The following is an 18,321-nucleotide window of genomic DNA, read 5'->3' as shown; positions in this document are numbered from 1 at the left end:
TCGAGACTGTTTACGAGTTTTAGCAGACTAAATTCTTTCTTTCTTCAAACCATAGGAACCAAATCTTCGTCTTCAGAAATCGTAGAGCATATTAACAAATAGCTGACCATAAATAAATGAAGCCTGTTTAGCTTCCTTCAAAATTCTCTGGCATATTCATCAAAAAGATACTTCATACTAAAATTTCTTGAAATAAAGAAGTAACAAATCAACAATTCCAATAGTTTCAGCAGCCTTCTCCAAGCATAACAAGGACTAATATACGAACTAGCTTACATCTAGTGGACGAAAAACATCAGCACCATAATTTACTACAATAGAGAAGTGTTGTAACAAAATTAAACTACTTGAGAGATTATGGAGAAAGGGGCCGAAGGGGCAAAAGAAAGTTGAATATCTTTGTATCTCGACGATGTCTTGATCTTCAAATACAAATCGGAGGGTTTTCTATAGAAAAAGTTCTGGCTCGCAGGCAAAGCCATCAATCCACGGCAGCATAAGTCACAGGTTCTCTCGGCCTCAACGACGATGCTCAACCCATTACGGTATACAGGGAAGGATTCAACTTAGCTGATTCATAAGAAGTAATCTGGCGTTCTACGGGTGACATCAGGTTCTCCTCTTCTGGGTGCTGGCTCAAACTGAGAGAAACGACATATAAAGAACAGAGCCAATCATTCAGCTATGGATATACTTATATTATTGCTGAAAGAAGACAAGGATATGGTTTGTTTGTGCATTTATCATCTTTATGCAAGTTCCTGTGCAAGTGAGAAAGAGACCTGGATAAATGTATGACTCCTGCAGTCATCAACCTCTAAAATTGAAGCCATGTTCCCACAGCGATAACAATAGTTCGGCGCACTAAAAATCGTAACCACCTTTTGTTCCTGTTCAAACATAAGGGTCATCATACCAGAAACCTTTAAATCCATAAAACAAGAATAGAATCAGAGATTTATAGGGTGAGAAATTATTGAACAAATGTATTACATGAGCCCAGTTAAATCCATCCATGACCAGCTGATGAGCTCTAGCTATTAACTTGAGATTATTCATGTGATTGAATTGTTCAGATATGTCCTGCAAAGTAGAATATGAAATGTCAGATGGGAAACCCCTTAATTTTCCTTCTATTGGCATAAGGATCAAAGGCAAGTGTGAATAACATACACCTTGATGCATGGTTAGAAATTACCTGGCCAAATGTATACCCAGCGCCTCGAGGTGAAATCCCCCAGCCACATCGATCATCTGGATCAGACCATAACAAGTCACACATTGGGCCTTCATGTGGAACCTCTTGAACACGGTCAAAGTTTCGAATGTTATCAAGGGTTTCAATGGATGGGGACAACCCACCATGTAGGCAAAATATTTCAGACTCAACCTGAAAAGGGAAAGTAAGAGCCAACGGATGAAACAATTGCATCAATAAGAGGCTGCTTGATTATAATTTTATTCAGTTTTCTGCTATTGATGGTAATGTAAAAGTACTGACAATTAGTTTGTTTTATGATCCATTGATAGTAATGTAAAACTATTTCCTTTTGGGATTTGCCCATGCACTATTACTATCTTACTCATTAACCAAAATAGAGAAACTAAAAGAAATAGTTCTCAAATTTTGGCTTTGGTTTTGAAATTTAGCTTCAGCAGAAGTATTTTTAAAAAGGAAATATAACATCAATTTATTTTCCAAAAACGAAGAGACTACATGGGCAATCCCAAAAGGATCAACCCACCAAAAATGAACCAAAAAACGTTCAGGATCTTGAAGATGAGAAACAGAAACCAAAAAGGAGGTTAAACCTAACCACAGTCCACACCTCCCCAAAGATTCTCCTATTTCTCAAAGCCAAATGTTCCACAACAAGGCAAGGAACACCACCTCCTCCAACATCAAGCGACAACATTTATCACCAGCCAAAAGCACATTGAAGATCTCCCCAAAAAAAAGTACCATAAATCAAAGATGCAAAATTCTCCATAGTACATGATCCAACAGGCTCATTATAAAATTAATTATTTCATATCCTGTCCTTCAATCACATGAAATATACATACAATGTAAGGAGAGGCAATCAAGAAACATGTCACGACATGTTGGTTCAAGAAGGTAAGTTGTGTAATAAAAGCAATAAGTTACAGTGATGCCCAAAAAAAAATCACTAACCAAGGCAGTCAAAGGAAAATAGTCAAAAAGATCTGTAAACGTCTTCCATACATTAGCATTGCCATACCTGCAGTTACAAAAGAAAAAGGATCTCACTGCCATAGATTTTTGCAAGAGAATCAAGAACAAATGGCCTTCACAAATGCAATTCTAAATAACACCAGGGGTAATCACAGATTGAAATTAAATTTTACTGGCAAACTGTGACAAAATAAAGACTTTACTACAGATAGATCATAAAAGGAAGTAATTTTTTCAAGAAATTGGATATCCTTCAAAGATTCTGTCTCATGTCTCCCCTCTCTTTCAAAGAATCTGTGGAAAGAAAGAAATCAGAGAATATTTGCAGAAACAACACAGACCTACACAAAACTTTTTGACAATATCGTTTACCAAGCTATATCTTGGTGTAAACTGTCTAATATTTTTACTTCCTATAGATATATCTCCCTCATTGCAAATTGGGAAGGTCTTTTGTAAACATCATGGATTATACATCNAAAAAAAAAAAAAAAAAAAAAAAATGTCTCCCCTCTCCTTCATGATAGAATAGACCAGCATCAATTATCTGAGGTTGTAACACCGGCCAACTAGGGCAATGGCATAACAAATCAAAGTTGAACACTAATATGGGAGTTGCACTCATGTGTCAAGTCATGGCCATTTAAAAACATGTCAAGTTTTGTAATTACTTGCTTGGACTTAATTCTTTTGGACTGGAGCCCTTTTTTGTATAGCTATGGCCGTTTAAAAACATGTCCAGTTTTGTATACTTGCTTGGACTTATTCTTCTGGACTGGAACCCTTTTTTGTATAGCTATTCATTGTGGCTACTTTTTCGGGCTTCTCTTCTGTATGCCCCTCTTGTTTCTTTCATGTTTCACCATGAAAACATGGTTTCTTATAATAAAAATATATATATGTTTAAAAACAAAACCATGGATAGAAGTTAGCGGGATTNTTTTTTTTTTTTTTTTTTTTTTTTTTTTTTTTTTTTTTTTTTTTTTGTAAGGATGACAGTGCTATAACCAATAATTTGATCGTCACAGTTGAAAGTTTTGAAGTAACATCTGGTCTAAAGATAAATTGGGAAAAATCAGTGATTAATGAGATTCATTTGGAGGAATTTCGATTGGTCACACATGGCAATTGTCTACATGGTAAAATAAGTGCCTTGGTTTACACACACACACAAAACAAACAAACAAAACTGACCATGGACCTTTTGTCTCTCTCAAAAGATTCATTTGCGAAGAAAGCTTTAACTGAGTCCAGCCTTGTTTCTTGTACTCACATTCTATGCAGTGAACTTGCCACATGATGCCCAACAAAGGCACTTCCTAAAATTCCCCATCCGTTTGAAGTTAATTCATCAGATCCCCACAAATAACTTCATTATTTCAACCTAGTAATTGTAAAGATAACCAGATTCGTTGATCTAAAACATTAGTTTCCATAAATTGCATCAATGTTTTCAATTGGTCATTGATTTCTTTTCTCCAACGCTAATACTACTCAGCCCAAGAATCAAGCATCAGTGTATACTAACCCTACAGTGTCATTGATCAAACAAATTATCCCCCAACACTCAACACACACACACACACACACACAAAGAGAGAGAGAGAGAGAGAGAGAGAGAGAGAGAGAGAGAGAATATACAACTCACTTCCTTAAACATTCGTCATAAAAGCCATAAACCTGAGTGATCTGAGAACCAAAAAGGAGAGAAGATGAAATGGTGCAAGTTAATTCAAGTGTTTAACGTTATTTTGAACATCTAATTTAAATGAAACAAATCCCAAAAAACAAGACAAATCTAGTGTGTAAAATCATACCTGACGACTCTCATGATTTCCTCGTAGAATGGTAATCCGGTGAGGATAACGAACCTTTAGAGCCACTAATAACTGGAGGAGTATGGCAGACAACCATATATATTAGATCAAATATATCATCCAGCCAGAGCATATACGTCTTACATTATACATGATTTCTTATTAAAAAAATTATTACAAAATTCATGGCTTGGTATGGGATATATCGATGCCTTAACAGAATTATGAACTAGGAAAATCACATAAATCTGTTTTATGTGCTTACCGTGACAGTTTCAACAGAATAATATCCCCGGTCCACATAATCTCCCATAAACAGATAATTGGTGTCTGGACACTGTTACAATATTATGTAATGAGTTATATATTCAGACCTGATGCAGAGGATGCTCAAAAGAAGTCAACTCACAAAATATTTGTCTATAAGTAGAGAAGTAAGTAGAATTTTGAACAACAATCTTCCTTTTCTACTCGTAATTTTATTTTCACCAAAGATGAACCCTAAATAATTCAAGGTTTAAATTAGTTCCAAAACTTTCATTTTAACATTCAAATGTTTTGTGTTAGTCCCTAGCCGAGAAAACCTTATACAGTTAAAACATTGATTATGTCAAGTAATCATCAAAGAAGGAAAGATATCCTTTGGCCAAACTAGGTCAAAACACTCCTTCGGAACTAAAAGAAATGTGTAGAATTTTTAATCACGTGGAAGGAATTTTTAGGCTTTGTTAAAGTGAGCTACTTTTTTTGCTAATTGGAGTTCTCTTAAAATATAGTAATGCTTAAAAAATATAAAAAAAATAATAACTACCAAATTAGCTTTTTTAATTTCCCTTGGCTTTCAGGACAGTAATATATATCTTATCTTCATTCCATTTTTCAGCAGTAAAAAGAAAAATCTTTCTTGAAATAAAATTAATGAATTTTAAAATAGCATAACTTGTACCTTCCCTCCAATTAGGAAAAGTTCTGCAAGGTCATGAAATTGTCCATGAATATCTCCGCATATTGTAACTGGACTCTTCACAGGCTGAATGAGAAGAAAAAAAGAGGATTCCATGGATAAAAGAAGCACAAGAAGTCTGATATAGTAATCATGAAAAGTTGAAAACCAAATAATTATGTGCTACTCCTGCAATTTAAAATTGAAAGGGAATTTTGAAATGCTAGTATTCTACTATAAACTCAACTTCAATTCCTTTTGTCAGATGAGAAAAAGTTGTATAAATATATTTTTTATAAGAAAAAAATTGTATTAACAATAAAAATAACAAAGGGGAGGGGGGGCCTATGTAACAAAAAAATGTTGGTTATCAAAGGCAATGAGTAATAAAATGAAGAATAGTTGACCAAAATGTCTTGCTCCAAATGAATTGGTTATGAATTTGCATTCTAACTTCTCGAAAATTGAAATGATGCGAAAGATCGATGATGACCAACCATTACTACAAGGCCTGTATGATATAACTGCAATAAATAATAGAAACAATATATACAATACAGGCCACTGGTGCAGCATGAAGACAGAACTTGTGAACATGGAAGACCTCTAGTTTTAAGATGTGTATCTTCCACCGGTAAAAGGGCCCCAAATCAAGACACAAAAAGGAACATCATCATAGATGGATCATAGAATAAAAGGTTTGAAGGCACAAATGTAATACCTGTACATTGCTCTCATCCATTAGAACCTCTTTGGCTTTGTCACATAATGCCCTAACCTACTTCAACAAAGAAACCATGTTATTTTTATTTCCAAATGTGTCAAGAGTCAAAATCACCAAATTTGGGGCATGCCACAAGGTACAAAACCATGCTAAAGTCAATCAAAAGCTCGTGAAATATGACATCCTGTGCACCGCAAGCTATGGCGTCTCTCTAGAACTCCCTTCATAATCAATTTTTGTAATCACACCCGTTTAATTATTCTTGCTAAGGGGAGCGGCTTTCTATAATCTTCTCGAGTTTATTTAGGATTTCATATCCTCTTATAATGAACTATCCAGTGAGTAATTAATGAAGCGTGCATTCCAATTTCCAAGAAGAAGGGAATAATAAAATAAAGGCAATACATCTGGATTCAGGAAGGTATCATAAACATTGTTGAAACTCGTTTCTAAATTTAAATGAAAGATAACAAGACATCTAAATCTAAATGGCAAGAGCAATAAATAATGCTGTTAATTTAGTTACCCCTCCAGACCACTTGTTGAAATAGGCATATTACTGATATATACAAAAAGCACTGCTTCAAACATATCGAAATCTCCATACATCCTAGCACCAAACTCCATTTTCATGTCAACAACATGCCAATCGTGATGTCAAAAAAGAAATCCACTCCCACCATCATACCTAAATCTATCGTTGAGTGCCCGAAACACAAAACCAAAAATTTTCGACCCAATCAAACAGCAGCCTCCCAACTAGCTCCGCTCTTTCAATCCACAAGATTCAATCACCATCTTCTACTAAAGGCACCCAATCACAGTAGCAAGATCTCCCAGTAATGACGACCAGAAAACAAAGAAAAAGGGAGAGATAGACCCAAAGATTCAAAAATCAAACCCCCCATCTTCCACAGTTTCTTTTTTAGGTCAAGAAGCAAGAATCAGCCGAATCGAACCCTCAAAGAAACTAGAACAAAAGAAGATCAATCGATAAACGGAACCTGTTGCTCGGAGAGCGGCTTGCACTGCATGAGCTGCGAGATCTGCTCGTCGAGGCAGCTGTTGGCCTCGGACAACATCGAATCCGTGCCCATACCCGCACCCGAATGAGGCGGCCAATGTCTGAAGGTCCGGCAGGGACGTGAGACTCCACTGCAGCGACGGGCAGTGGNGAGAGAGAGAGAGAGAGAGAGAGAGAGAGAGAGAGAGATGGGGTGCGCGTGAGAGAGAGAGCGAGTGGGAGAGAAATGAGGTTGAATTATAGAAACCGGCAATGGCGAGGTGTGAGTGTGCGTGTGTTGTGATTGAGAATGACAATGGATTGAGTGGAGGGAAATTAATTATAATTTATATTTATATTTATAATTATAATTAAACGTAATTGATTCTATTCCGATGTGGGAACCTTCATGAAAGCTCACATGTTGACCACCAATCGGAAGACGCCACGTCAATGCCCTTAATCATTACAAATAAATAATTTCTTCAATTTTAACTTTATTACTATAAAAGCCAAAATTCATTCAAAATTCATTTTATAATACCTTTCTGATGGAGCTTTCTTTTCTTTTCTTTTTTTTTAATAAAAAGTAATTAAAATTCTAGCCTAATAATTGTATGAATTTATATTTTCTAAATACAAAAATAATTGCAAATACGTAAGCATTTTAAAGTTAAATATGAGCTTATTATTTTATTAATATTTTGAATATATCAGTGGTATATAATATATTAATCAACATTCGTACAAAATAAACACATGAATTTATTATCTTAGTTGTATTATCTTGGTTGTACTTTCCGTATATCGAAAGTATTTCGAACATCAATTAGCATTCCGTTGAGGTAAGGGTGCAAGAAATCAAGCTAAACTGACTCATTCAATTTGGTTTGGTTTAGATTATGACCACACAAATGGATTGAAAATGAGTCGTGATCCTTACCCTGCACGACTTATAGTCAATCTACGATCTCCATCAAGTTAATATCATTTTATGCCTATGCTTACTATCTTGTAGTTCAAGAACCAAACTTTTAACCTTTCGAACATATAGGTTCCTAAACTACTCAAGTTATATTATAATGCACTTCAACGAAGATTTGAACATCTAACATTTAGACAATTGTAAGGGCTTTTATGAAATGACTCCTGAAGTGTTTAAAAACATCTTCACTTAAAAGAACTTTTTATTTTTAAGCACTTGGAAGTCATTCCATATCGATCTCAAATATTTTAACAAAGTGAGATATGCTCGTGTTGGCAAGGGTTAGATTTTGGTTTAAATCTGCCCCCTTAGATTTGGACTTCCATCTAAGGGGATGATAGTTCTATTAGCGGATGCATCTATAACTGTTTCGCAAAACGCAAAATCATAACAAGGAGTTGGGAACCAAATTCTATTACCAGAGCAAGAAACAAGAAACAATGCATGCTTGTTTACGTATCTTGGACCAAAACATCACTTAATACTGAACTAATTAACATTGCTTCAAAACTTTGTGTTGTCCAACTTGTGTAGAAAATATAATTGATAGTACTGATAGAAAAGCAGAAACAAAGGTCACAACGCCTACGATTTTAGCATTAGATCGTTTACCTGCTGGTATCGACCATGTTAGGTCTGCCTTTGCATCATCACTTTGCAACTTAAATAAACAGCTCCTATTATGTGGCTTTTCCTGTATGCTACACTGCAAAAACAAGTCCGGAGCCTTCAATCTAACTTCGACATAACCGCTTTCATCTAATGGCTGCAGAACAGCAAGAAAATATGTTACGAGTCCATTTAAGCACGGAAACAACACGGCTCGAATATAGTGAAACATTAAGCTGAAAAAATCTAGGACATGAATTCGAACATGTTGTTACCGCATACATCTTTACAATTCATATTATTTTCATATATTTCAATGTTCTCATGCTACAATCGTCAGCTGTCAAATTTCTAAATGATTTAACATCAACTACAAGCAAATTTGAGGTCAATTAAGCTAAGCATTTGTGTGTTTTTCACTCTCAAAATGTGAGATCCCACGTCGGATGGGGAGAAGAACGAAGCATTATTTATAAAGGTATGAAAACCTCTCCCTAGTAGACGTGTTTTAAAAACTTAAGGGGAAGCCTGAAAGGGAAAGCCCAAAGAGGACAATATCTGCTAGCAGTGGGCTTAGGCCGTTATACAAAATGTTGTCACCAACAAAGTGTAAGAAACTTGTTCATGGTGGTTAACAAGGGTTTGACACGTGTCCAATGAATGTCAGACCCAGTATTCAATTTGTTCAATTAGTTTTTGATAGTGTCTATTGTGCTAAGCAAAAATCTAACACGTGTCCTCGTAAGTGTTGGAGTATAAACATGGATACGTTATCTGAACTTATATGAGATAAACTAACGCAAAGAACTTGTTAAATTACATTCTATCCAATGACGCCAGATCCTTCATAATGAACTTCAATAAAAACCATGTCACCTAGGATGATTATTCTAAAAGATACTTCAGGCTTACCGGATATCGTGAATGTAAAGGCAGATCAATGCTGAACTCAAGCAAATTCTTGTTGTGTGAAAAAATATTGAGACCAACGTCCTTGTGAACCTCGACAACAGAGAGGTTGGAGAGGACTGAAGGCAATTCCAAATTTGTATCTCCAAAAACGGCTACATCACTAAATACTGCAAAAAGAAGATAAAATAATAAGAAAAGAGTTGAACCTATTACATACATAGTGACAGCAATACCATTTGCTGCAAATTATGAAAAGAAACCAAGAGATATCAATATGTTTTACCAGCACGATGAAGAAGATGTTCCAATTCAAATGGGTCAGCAAAAACTCCCGATGGCAGTCGTTCGATGATAATAATCTTGCAATGGTGTGTGTGAACATGAGGTATGGGTTTTTTGATGTTGAATTTGATGGTCGATGAAAGTTGACGGTGAGAACCTTCGCCCTTAATCTTCAACAGGATCGAGAGACTTAGCACAGTATTTAGATCACATGGTAGAACTTGACATATGTTGACAGGAAGATCTTGCGTCAGGAAATCATCAAAAAGTGAATCAATGAAGCTTTCGTGCTTTCCGTAATACGATTCCATAATATACCTTCCAACCTGGCAAATTAAGTACAAGAGTAAGAAATGAAATACAAAAATAAGCTTGTGAAGATGAACAAAACCAGTGTCTTCAGAACATTTATGATGCTCTCCCACCAAAAAGACATCAAATAATATCAAAGACTTAATTCATCCCATTGACTTAGCTACATTTAAATTAAGAGGGACAAGATAAAAAAAAAATCACATTTTTTTATAAGGTCACAATCCAGAAACAGAGAGAGTGCAAAGTTATCTAAGCCATGAGTGCTTACAACAACAATAACAATTAAGTTTCTACTTAGTCTCAGACTCTGAAATAGGTTTTTAGGGATAATAACCACAGAGATTATAGCTATTTTCAAGATCATGCACTTTTACGTTTACTTATGCAATTTTCTGTCAGGATTGCGAAGTGCAAAAGCATTTCAATGAAGTTACCAAAACTATGGTTTGACAGGAATACAATGATTTTTCGGGGATGTTCTCTCCATTTTAGATCGCTTTTTGGATTTAATTTTATTTTATGCTTTGTTTTGGTGTAAGACTAAACATCCTTTTAGAGATTATAGCCATCATATTTGATCTAATTGGAGAACTCTTTTGTAATTAGCCTCTTGGAGCTAGGAGCCCACTAAGCTCCTAGTATTTCATTTATAGATGAAAATGTTTCTCCTCTCTAAAAAAATAAAAAAAAAACTTGCCGCTACACCTCCCGCTTTGTCAGGTATACTACGAAGAAAGACATGAATCGGTGGAAAATACCATTCCGACACAATATGAGGTGGGGTGGGCATCGGATTAGAAGGTATATAATTGTCAGGATCCCCCAAAACATTAGGAGCATAAAAATTCAAATGGAAAAAAAGATAGCAAAAGCTACCCAACCTACTACATCCACCAAAACTATGCTTTCCTGCAACAATGATTACTTTAAACTAAAATATTACTAACGTATTGAGGTGTCTTGTTGATTACTTGATGGTGCACAACATTCCAACAGAAAGATCAATGTAATGATCTCTCCCTTTTCAAGTTGCCAATGACTAATAGCACTCAGATTAACCCCTTTTGATAGTCCTCCAAGTATTATCAACTTATATCCAATCTTAAAACGAAGAATATGCTTTGCAACATTAAAGCCGAGTATATTTAATACTGTGACACAACGGATAATGGTGAAAATACTAGTTCACTGTGGGATGTATTCAAGAGGGCCTCCTCTCCAGTGGAAGCCTAACCTCTAAGTTAGCAGAAGGCCAATCCAAGACCCACAAGAGAGAACAAACGCTTTTGTTTAAACTTCACGATATTCATTACCTCCTCATCCTTTTTATTTATTTAAAAAAACGAGTATATCTTCTTTCCCAAGATTTATAAAAATTGCAGGAAATATATTGCTGGTCCAAATCTACAAGTATAACCAAATTGAGTACTCTTCCTATTCAACCTCCATGCTTTACTAACTAGCAAGTTGTATTCAAGAAGCATCAAAATGAGATGCAGTGAATCCTTTTTCAACTCATAATGCACGCATGATAAAACCCCAAACCCTTCCCGAAACAGCTTTAGGATCTGATTCAATATACATCCTTCCTACTTTTCATGTCAATTTGAGAATGAAAAGAAGAAAAAATCTTTAGGAAAAAGGATGTTAAAAAAAGAAAGACCACAATTTTTATACAAAAACTAGATGGAGCAAGAGTTCAGTATCACTGAGAGATAAAACCCAATGGAATAATTTTAACCTAAACCCAACATGTAACAGCTCTATATTAACACCAAAAAATAGCGAGATTTACTGGAACTAATATAGCACATGAAGAAGTCACAGCACATGAAGAAGTCACACATACAGTATTATAATTTGCACATAAAATCTAATAATTGCAAAATGATAAAGAGTCGAGGAACATGAATTACTAGGACTGACCTTACTAGCGTGTGAAATGCCATCAAGGCAAGAGCCAAATACAGGGTAGAATATAAATGAAATTCCCAACAACAAAGAAATATAAACAGGAATGCTTGGCTTGGCCTTCATCACATAACTGAAACAAAACAAGAAAAAAAATGTTATGGTTCGAATGCTTATCTGAAGGCCTATATAACATGTTCCGTAGTGGACGAACAAGAACAGGGGTCAATATTTTCCAGAATTATAGTATAATTCATACTGATTTGAGTATATCTGGCCAAAGTAGAAATCTTCTTTTGGATCTGTCTTGGATGTTCAAGCTTTGTAAGTAAAAGAAAAATGGTAACTTTTAACTTTTAGAAACTCTAGATAGGTTGTCTTCGATCAAGCCATCCTACCATAAGTGAATGTAGCTTCCATTTCCCACCCTGAAAACTAAAATCTTCTCCTTAAATTTTGGGCATCAAGCACTACAATTCACACGACGGCTGTAACAGCCCAAGCCCACCGCTAGCAGATATTGTCCGCTTTGAACCGTTACATATCGTCGTCAGCCTCACAGTTTTAAAACGCGTCTGCTAGGGAGATGTTTCCATACCCTTATAAGAAATGCATAGTTCCCCTCTGGGATCTCACAACGGCTATGAAACAAGCCATTTGAATCCGATCCCAACTTATGTTCATTGACTTTATGTCTTCTCAAAGGAACCTCCATAACCATCTTCACAGGAAGGCTTCATTTATTTTCTAGAGTTATCAATTAACCCTCTCTGTCCAATCTAAGAAGGTTAGTTTCCAGTTTAACCAAATGACTTCGCACCAGTTGGGCTCCTCCCAAGTAGAACAAACCAGCAAACATGTTTACTACCACGTGATCATTCTATTGGTCTACTTAATTTCCATATTAACAGGGACCATATGAGAAACCAATTTCAAATTTCAGAAACTAATTAAAAATCAATTCAAATTGTGGGCATCCAAAATCGATAGAAACCAAATTTAAATCTCAAGAACCAAATGTGTTAGTTTTTTAACCCCATGGACGTATTTTACAGATTTGGATTTCTGATTATAAGTTCCCTTTCTCTACATCTTTGTGTGCGATGAGCAAATTCGTATCCTGACAAGGCACTAGATAAGCAACGATGCATTCTAGAATTAAAAGGCGGGAAAATAGAATTTTTGTATTCAGTCAAAGCACAGTTTAATTCAGTGGAAATTAAAGTTTTCAGAGAAGAAATGGAACTCACACTCCACCGGCAACTAGAAATTTGCAGGTGCTAAGCAGAGTATAACAGGATGCTTCGACGTTGCAAGCTTCGCCTCCTCAGCCAAGTTTACGATCGTGGAAACAGCCGATTCACTTCGTTCGTCGTCCTCTGAGATCGAGGGAAGATGACGTGGATAGGGTGGGGGTGTGGAGAGGAATAAACCAATATTGTTTATAATCATACCAATATATTTATTTTTTATTTTTATTTTACAATTTACTTATTAAACTGAAAAAAAAAAAAATATATATATATATATATATATATATATATATATACTACTGGTAGCTTTAGCCCAGATGTCTTTAGAAGCTGACTTTCAAAAGCTTTTTCAAGGAGTCGCCTTCATCGGTTCGACATCTTCTCCTTCCATCGAAGAAGAAGATTCAATATACGACCTCAATGATCCATTATTGGATTTCCAACCACCAGGTGTCTTATTGTCACCGGCAATCCGTCTTTAAGCTATTTAAAATAAAATAAAAAAACTTATGCTTTCCACGGTAAATTATTACTTTTTACTACTTATGCTTTCCGTGGTAAAAACTCTTATGTTTTCCGTCGTAAAACGAAGGAAAATCACAACGAATGAACACAAAATAGCAGAGAACAACGATCGATGAACATGTCGGTGGCCAAGAATAGAGGAGACGGTAAAAAAAGAGTGAAACGTACAAATAAAAAAAAATCATTATAATATAAACACGTGTACATATACGACTTCCATTATAATATATAGACGTAATATAAAATAATAATCTTCAACCATTAATAAATTTACCACAGTAATTAATTTGAAAACTAATAATTTTCAAGAACATTAAAACTAATTTCTGAATTAATATTATTTTAATCTTCAAAAATCAATATATAAATAATTAAATTATGTTAATAAAGTAGCATGGTTATATAAATAAACTAGAAAAGGTTAAAAAACCATTTTTTTTTTTCAGTTTAATAAGTAAATTGTAAAATAAAAAAATAAAAAATAAATAAAAGAAAGAGGAAAACCTATCTCCTTCACTGTGCTCCACGGTTTTTCTTCTTCTTCTTCTTCACGCCGTCGTTAGTGCCGCCGCCGTCTCTCCCGTTCACTGCTGCCGTCGTCGTCGTCTTCGTCGTCTTTCTTCCGTTCGTGCTGCCACAGACTCCCTCCTAGTGGTCTGTACTGACTCTCTACTCTCTCGTTCATACTGGTATTCTCCTAATCTCCATCTGTCTTTCTTCTCACTCGAAAACCGCAGTTTGGACCTTGTCTAATGAATGAATGGAGAAGTTGTTTGATTCTTTTTTTAATTGACCATAGCCGAATAGCAACGAAAAAAACAGCTAGGACGTGATCTGTATATTTCTTCTTAAAATTGAAGTTCGCTCCCTCTATTAACCAATTATACTTTGAATTTGTGGAAGTAAGAGAATGAAGCTAGACATTTTATTTTACTGGAATACGAATCATTCACTGTGAGCTGATTAAAAACATGAGTCCAGACATATTTTTCAGTTATTCATAGGAGTAATCATTCAGTTATATGTTAATGAAATAATTACTGTGTTCTATGAATGTGGATCATTTTTTATAAATTAAGACAAAAGGTAGCTGATAAGGAATCAACCCAGGGAAACTCTAATACCAGAGAAAGTTCTAGTACCAAATGATGAGGAATCATTACTAGGGAAGTAAGATTCGGATTACCTTGTTGATCGAATATCTCATGGTAAGAATACTTGTTTGAGATTCGAATCACTCCACAAGTAAAGTCGATCATGTCGAGCTTGAATGATTCTAAACATGCAATCTAAACTATATAGAATTGCAAATAAACTTAGTCATTGGCTAAAGGAAAGCATAAATGCTCATTTTACTACATTTTCTAAGTTTCCTTTACCAAAGACAACATACATGGCTTTATATAGGATGAGGCATTCCAAGAGTTGTAACTTTCATATTTTATGACCATAATTAGTTACTTTGTATACTTTATGATCATAATTAGCCACTATGTAAATAAGCCTTAAAATACACTAAAGAAACACCATAACTCTAAATTATCATCCACCCAAAATTTGTAACCGTATAAGAATAAATGAAGCTTTATTCTTCTTTAATGTGGCATGAATTGCAACATCTTGTGATAATTTGAACAACATTTTCTTCACATCTTCTTTGAAGTTTATATTGCATGATTGATGTCTCGGTTCATAACATCAGCAGTTTATGATGATACTTAATTTGTTCTTTGTTCTCATTCGGGTTGCTATGTCTCTATCTTTATTGTTGGATTTTTTTTTTAACATTCCCCATTCTCTGGCTTTGTTTCAGTGATCATATGGCTGATAATAAAGGTATCATCATTAGCACCTCAGAAGCAAGTTTAAACAACTTTAAAATCACAAAGGGGGATAGACTCATATTAAGGGGTCTGAAGTTTCACGGTTATCATGGAGTTCACCTTAAAGAAAAGGAAATGGGACAAACGTTTTTGGTGGATGTGGATGCTTGGTTGGATCTCCGGGCAGCTGGAAAATCTGATGACTTGAATGATACTGTAAGCTACACTGCAATTTATCGGTGAGTACTTTGTGTTAAGCCTCTTTCTGTAAGATTTCTAATATGATTCAATGGACTGGTGTGTATTACTATACGTCTGTTATCTGCATTGTGTGTGTTATCTATAGTCTTGCAATTATTTGATCACTCCTCTTTCATATTTCTTAATGAAAGCATGGTTTCTTCTTATTATTATTTTTTTAAAAAACAATTATTTGATTAACTTCTATATTCGTCCTTGAAGTTTGGCGACGGTGGCTTTAGGAGGTAGGAAGCAGGCTATTTATATTTGTAGGCTATACAATATGGTAAATTAAAGTGACCATCCAAACACTTGAATCATGGTCTTTCTATAGTCATGGCAAATAAAAGATGTCATTTACATGTGATTGGGAATGCTTACAAGCTCTTTCTATTGTTTTCATAAATTTACTTAGCTCAAACATCAATCTTTGGAATGTCCAAGAATTAGCTGGGAAAAAACTTGCAACTCAAGATGCTCTCTCTCTCCCCTCCCCGACCCCATAAACACTAATTTCGGCTGCCATTAATCACCAGCAACAACCCCTCCCTGAATGGAGTCACTCTAAGTGTTCCATTTCCATTTATCGGATCTTTTCTTTGTCTTTCTATGAGGAATCTCATGGAAGTTGAACCTTGATCAAAGAGATTGGTCGTGCTTCTTCCCAAGTTGAATTTCATGGAAGGCGAAAATAACACACTTTCTGTTCTAGACTGATTCTTAGTCGCCAATGAAAGTTGGGACTGCACAATTGTGAAGGGTTGAGCGTACCACTTTGGACCACTATCCTCTATCCTTGAATTTTGGAAATATCTCCTGGGGACCATGTCTTTGCGTTTGAAAGTTCTTGGCTAAACCATAAAGATTTCAATTTGAATTGGGAAATCGTGTGGAACTGGAATCAACAATCGAACATAAGATGGCCCGAACATGTGTTCATGATAAAACACAAGGGTCTAAAACCAATGCTACGAACTTGGAATCTTTCTCAAAGATCGAAGGCTTAACAAATCCAATCTTTGGTCGATCGAATAAAAGGTCAGTACAGAAGGGAGGATAATGGGTTTTTAACCCCTGACCAGCGAGCTACAAGGCAGTATTTAAGAGAGAGAATAGATACCAGAATTAACTGCTTTGGATTCTACATGTTGGAGGAAGCGTTGTAAACTTTAATGGCTCAAAGAAGGGATGATGATAATACAAAGTTCTCTCATCATTTATTGGCGGCTAAAAAAGGCAAGAATTCAATTACTGAGGTGTTTTCTAAAGAAAGGGGTTAGCTTGCTTTCAGCTAATGAGATTGAGAATGAATTTATCGACTTCTTTCAGAAATTGTATACGGAAGACAATAAATTCAGATTTCTTCCTACAAATATTTATTGGATCCCGATGAATTAGTCTCAAGCCTTAAATCTTGAATGATGCCTTTCAGAAGAGGAAGTCCTGCATGCTGTGAATTCCTTGGGTTCAAGTAAGTCTCTTGGCCCCGATCGATTTACCGTGGCAAGAGAGGCTTACTTGCATAGAATCTTAATGCTCGCAACACAACTAATATTTGTTTTTGTTTCACTTATTTCATTTTATTAAAGTCGGTTTTTATGAGAACTTTTAAGTTACTCATTGTTTAGCTCCTTCCATGGCAAGAGAGGCTTGTTGTAAAAGAATGAGGGGATTTCGAACCTCATCTTTTCTTGCATAGTTGGATTCTATCATTCTATGTTAACGTTCCCAACACGAGGATAGCTCAATTGGTTAAGAACCCTCACATGTAAAAAATACCGTGTTAATGCTTTCTTGGATGTTATTAGTCGATGTTATGGTTCACTTTATGCAATCTAATGGACAATAACCAATAGCATATACTATTATTCTTAACGCTCCCAACATGAGTATGGCTCAATTGGTTAAAAACCCTCACATGTAAAAAGAAAATGTAAAAAGAAAATGCCGTGTTAATGCTTTCTTAGATGTTATTAGTGGATGTTATGATTCACTTTATGCAATCTAATGGACAATGAACTTCAACCAATAGCATATAATCTAATGGACAATGAACTTCAACCAATAGCATATACTATTATGGATGTTGTTTCTGATAGGTTTTTTAATGTTGAACAACAGCATAGCGAGGGAAGTTTTGACTGGACCATCACATGATCTTCTGGAATCAGTTGCAGAGGAAATTTCTTCAAAAATAATGATCGAGTACCATCGAATAACCGCCGTTCGAGTGAAAATTGCGAAGCCTGATGTCGTTGTTGGTGGACCAATTGACTACTTGGGTATTGAGATTTTTAGAAGTAGAGATAAAGATGTGACAATCTAATGTGCTTGTTTGATCAAACAAATTCTGTATGAAAAGTAAAACAAAGTTCTATTATGATCATTTGTATTTTAGTTCTATTTTACATTGGGATGCTAAGGAATTTCGTTTCCAGTAATTTTGTGGGCTATTCCATACACGTTTTTCTGATACTTTTTACTGAACTTAAATTGTGTGTTTATTCTTTAAGTTTGTTTAGAAAATACTATTCTCTTGGTCCTTAAGGGATAAAAAAATGAAGTTTGAAAGATTAGCGGAGATGAATCGAAGTGACGACTCGAGCACTTTTCACGACAAGGTGTTTCACTAATAGCTCTACTCGAGGAAGAACGAGCTAGAAAAAGAAGCTGATTATCGGAGATGAATTGAAGCGATGACTCAAGCACTTTCCACAACAAGGCGTTTCACTAGTATATCTCTACTTGGGAAAAAACGAGCATGTCGTAGAAAAAGAAGCTT

At 35.3% G+C, this 18,321-nt stretch overlaps 3 protein-coding genes across 6 annotated transcripts; 1 reads left to right on the top strand and 2 right to left on the bottom strand.

The window, feature by feature from the left end:
* Positions 1–153: 153 nt before the first annotated feature.
* Positions 154–7,000, bottom strand: LOC111781266 (serine/threonine-protein phosphatase PP2A-4 catalytic subunit). 2 transcript variants are annotated; one of them, XM_023661763.1, is made up of 11 exons: positions 6,686–7,000; positions 5,679–5,735; positions 4,961–5,044; positions 4,280–4,351; positions 4,015–4,086; positions 3,846–3,886; positions 2,177–2,243; positions 1,199–1,390; positions 994–1,083; positions 783–890; positions 154–641 (listed from the first exon to the last, which is right to left on the bottom strand). In XM_023661763.1, exons 1-11 carry the CDS (start codon positions 6,776–6,778, stop codon positions 576–578), a joined length of 942 nt encoding a protein of 313 aa, XP_023517531.1. In that variant the 5' UTR covers positions 6,779–7,000; the 3' UTR covers positions 154–575. The 2 variants fall into 2 exon arrangements, with proteins under 2 accessions (XP_023517531.1, XP_023517532.1); XM_023661764.1 differs by lacking the exon at positions 6,686–7,000 and adding an exon at positions 6,370–6,679.
* Positions 7,001–8,054: 1,054 nt separating this feature from the next.
* LOC111781971 (phosphatidylinositol-glycan biosynthesis class X protein) lies at positions 8,055–13,134 on the bottom strand. Of its 2 annotated transcripts, XM_023662721.1 has the most exons (5): positions 12,949–13,133; positions 11,714–11,831; positions 9,474–9,798; positions 9,191–9,357; positions 8,055–8,435 (listed from the first exon to the last, which is right to left on the bottom strand). In XM_023662721.1, the coding sequence occupies exons 2-5, from the start codon at positions 11,822–11,824 to the stop codon at positions 8,163–8,165; spliced, it is 876 nt and encodes a 291-aa protein (XP_023518489.1). In that variant the 5' UTR covers positions 11,825–11,831; positions 12,949–13,133; the 3' UTR covers positions 8,055–8,162. The 2 variants fall into 2 exon arrangements, with proteins under 2 accessions (XP_023518489.1, XP_023518490.1); XM_023662722.1 differs by lacking the exon at positions 11,714–11,831 and having other exon boundaries at positions 12,949–13,134.
* An 829-nt stretch (positions 13,135–13,963) lies between these two features.
* LOC111781973 (dihydroneopterin aldolase 2-like) lies at positions 13,964–18,014 on the top strand. Of its 2 annotated transcripts, none has more exons than XM_023662724.1 (3): positions 13,964–14,130; positions 15,290–15,538; positions 17,661–18,014. In XM_023662724.1, exons 2-3 carry the CDS (start codon positions 15,297–15,299, stop codon positions 17,863–17,865), a joined length of 447 nt encoding a protein of 148 aa, XP_023518492.1. In that variant the 5' UTR covers positions 13,964–14,130; positions 15,290–15,296; the 3' UTR covers positions 17,866–18,014. The 2 variants fall into 2 exon arrangements, with proteins under 2 accessions (XP_023518492.1, XP_023518491.1); XM_023662723.1 differs by having other exon boundaries at positions 13,967–14,165.
* Positions 18,015–18,321: the final 307 nt, after the last annotated feature.

Source organism: Cucurbita pepo, chromosome LG19 (genome assembly GCF_002806865.2).
Source record: "Cucurbita pepo subsp. pepo cultivar mu-cu-16 chromosome LG19, ASM280686v2, whole genome shotgun sequence".
Lineage (NCBI taxonomy): Eukaryota > Viridiplantae > Streptophyta > Magnoliopsida > Cucurbitales > Cucurbitaceae > Cucurbita > Cucurbita pepo.
The sequence above is the reverse complement of the archived record's forward strand: the minus strand, read 5'-3'. Positions and strand labels throughout refer to the sequence as shown.

Coding starts and splice junctions, on each gene's coding strand:
- LOC111781266 (XM_023661763.1), bottom strand. CDS start 6,778: ATGGGCACGGATTCGATGTTGTCCGAGGCCAACAGCTGCCTCGACGAG. Junction 5,736..6,685: donor AGCCGCTCTCCGAGCAACAG/GTTCCGTTTATC, acceptor TTGTTGAAGTAG/GTTAGGGCATTATGTGACAA. Junction 4,087..4,279: donor ATTCTGTTGAAACTGTCACG/GTAAGCACATAA, acceptor ATACTCCTCCAG/TTATTAGTGGCTCTAAAGGT.
- LOC111781971 (XM_023662721.1), bottom strand. CDS start 11,824: ATGAAGGCCAAGCCAAGCATTCCTGTTTATATTTCTTTGTTGTTGGGA. Junction 9,799..11,713: donor GCATTTCACACGCTAGTAAG/GTCAGTCCTAGT, acceptor TTAATTTGCCAG/GTTGGAAGGTATATTATGGA. Junction 8,436..9,190: donor CTTTACATTCACGATATCCG/GTAAGCCTGAAG, acceptor GCTGTTCTGCAG/CCATTAGATGAAAGCGGTTA.
- LOC111781973 (XM_023662724.1), top strand. CDS start 15,297: ATGGCTGATAATAAAGGTATCATCATTAGCACCTCAGAAGCAAGTTTA. Junction 15,539..17,660: donor AGCTACACTGCAATTTATCG/GTGAGTACTTTG, acceptor GTTGAACAACAG/CATAGCGAGGGAAGTTTTGA.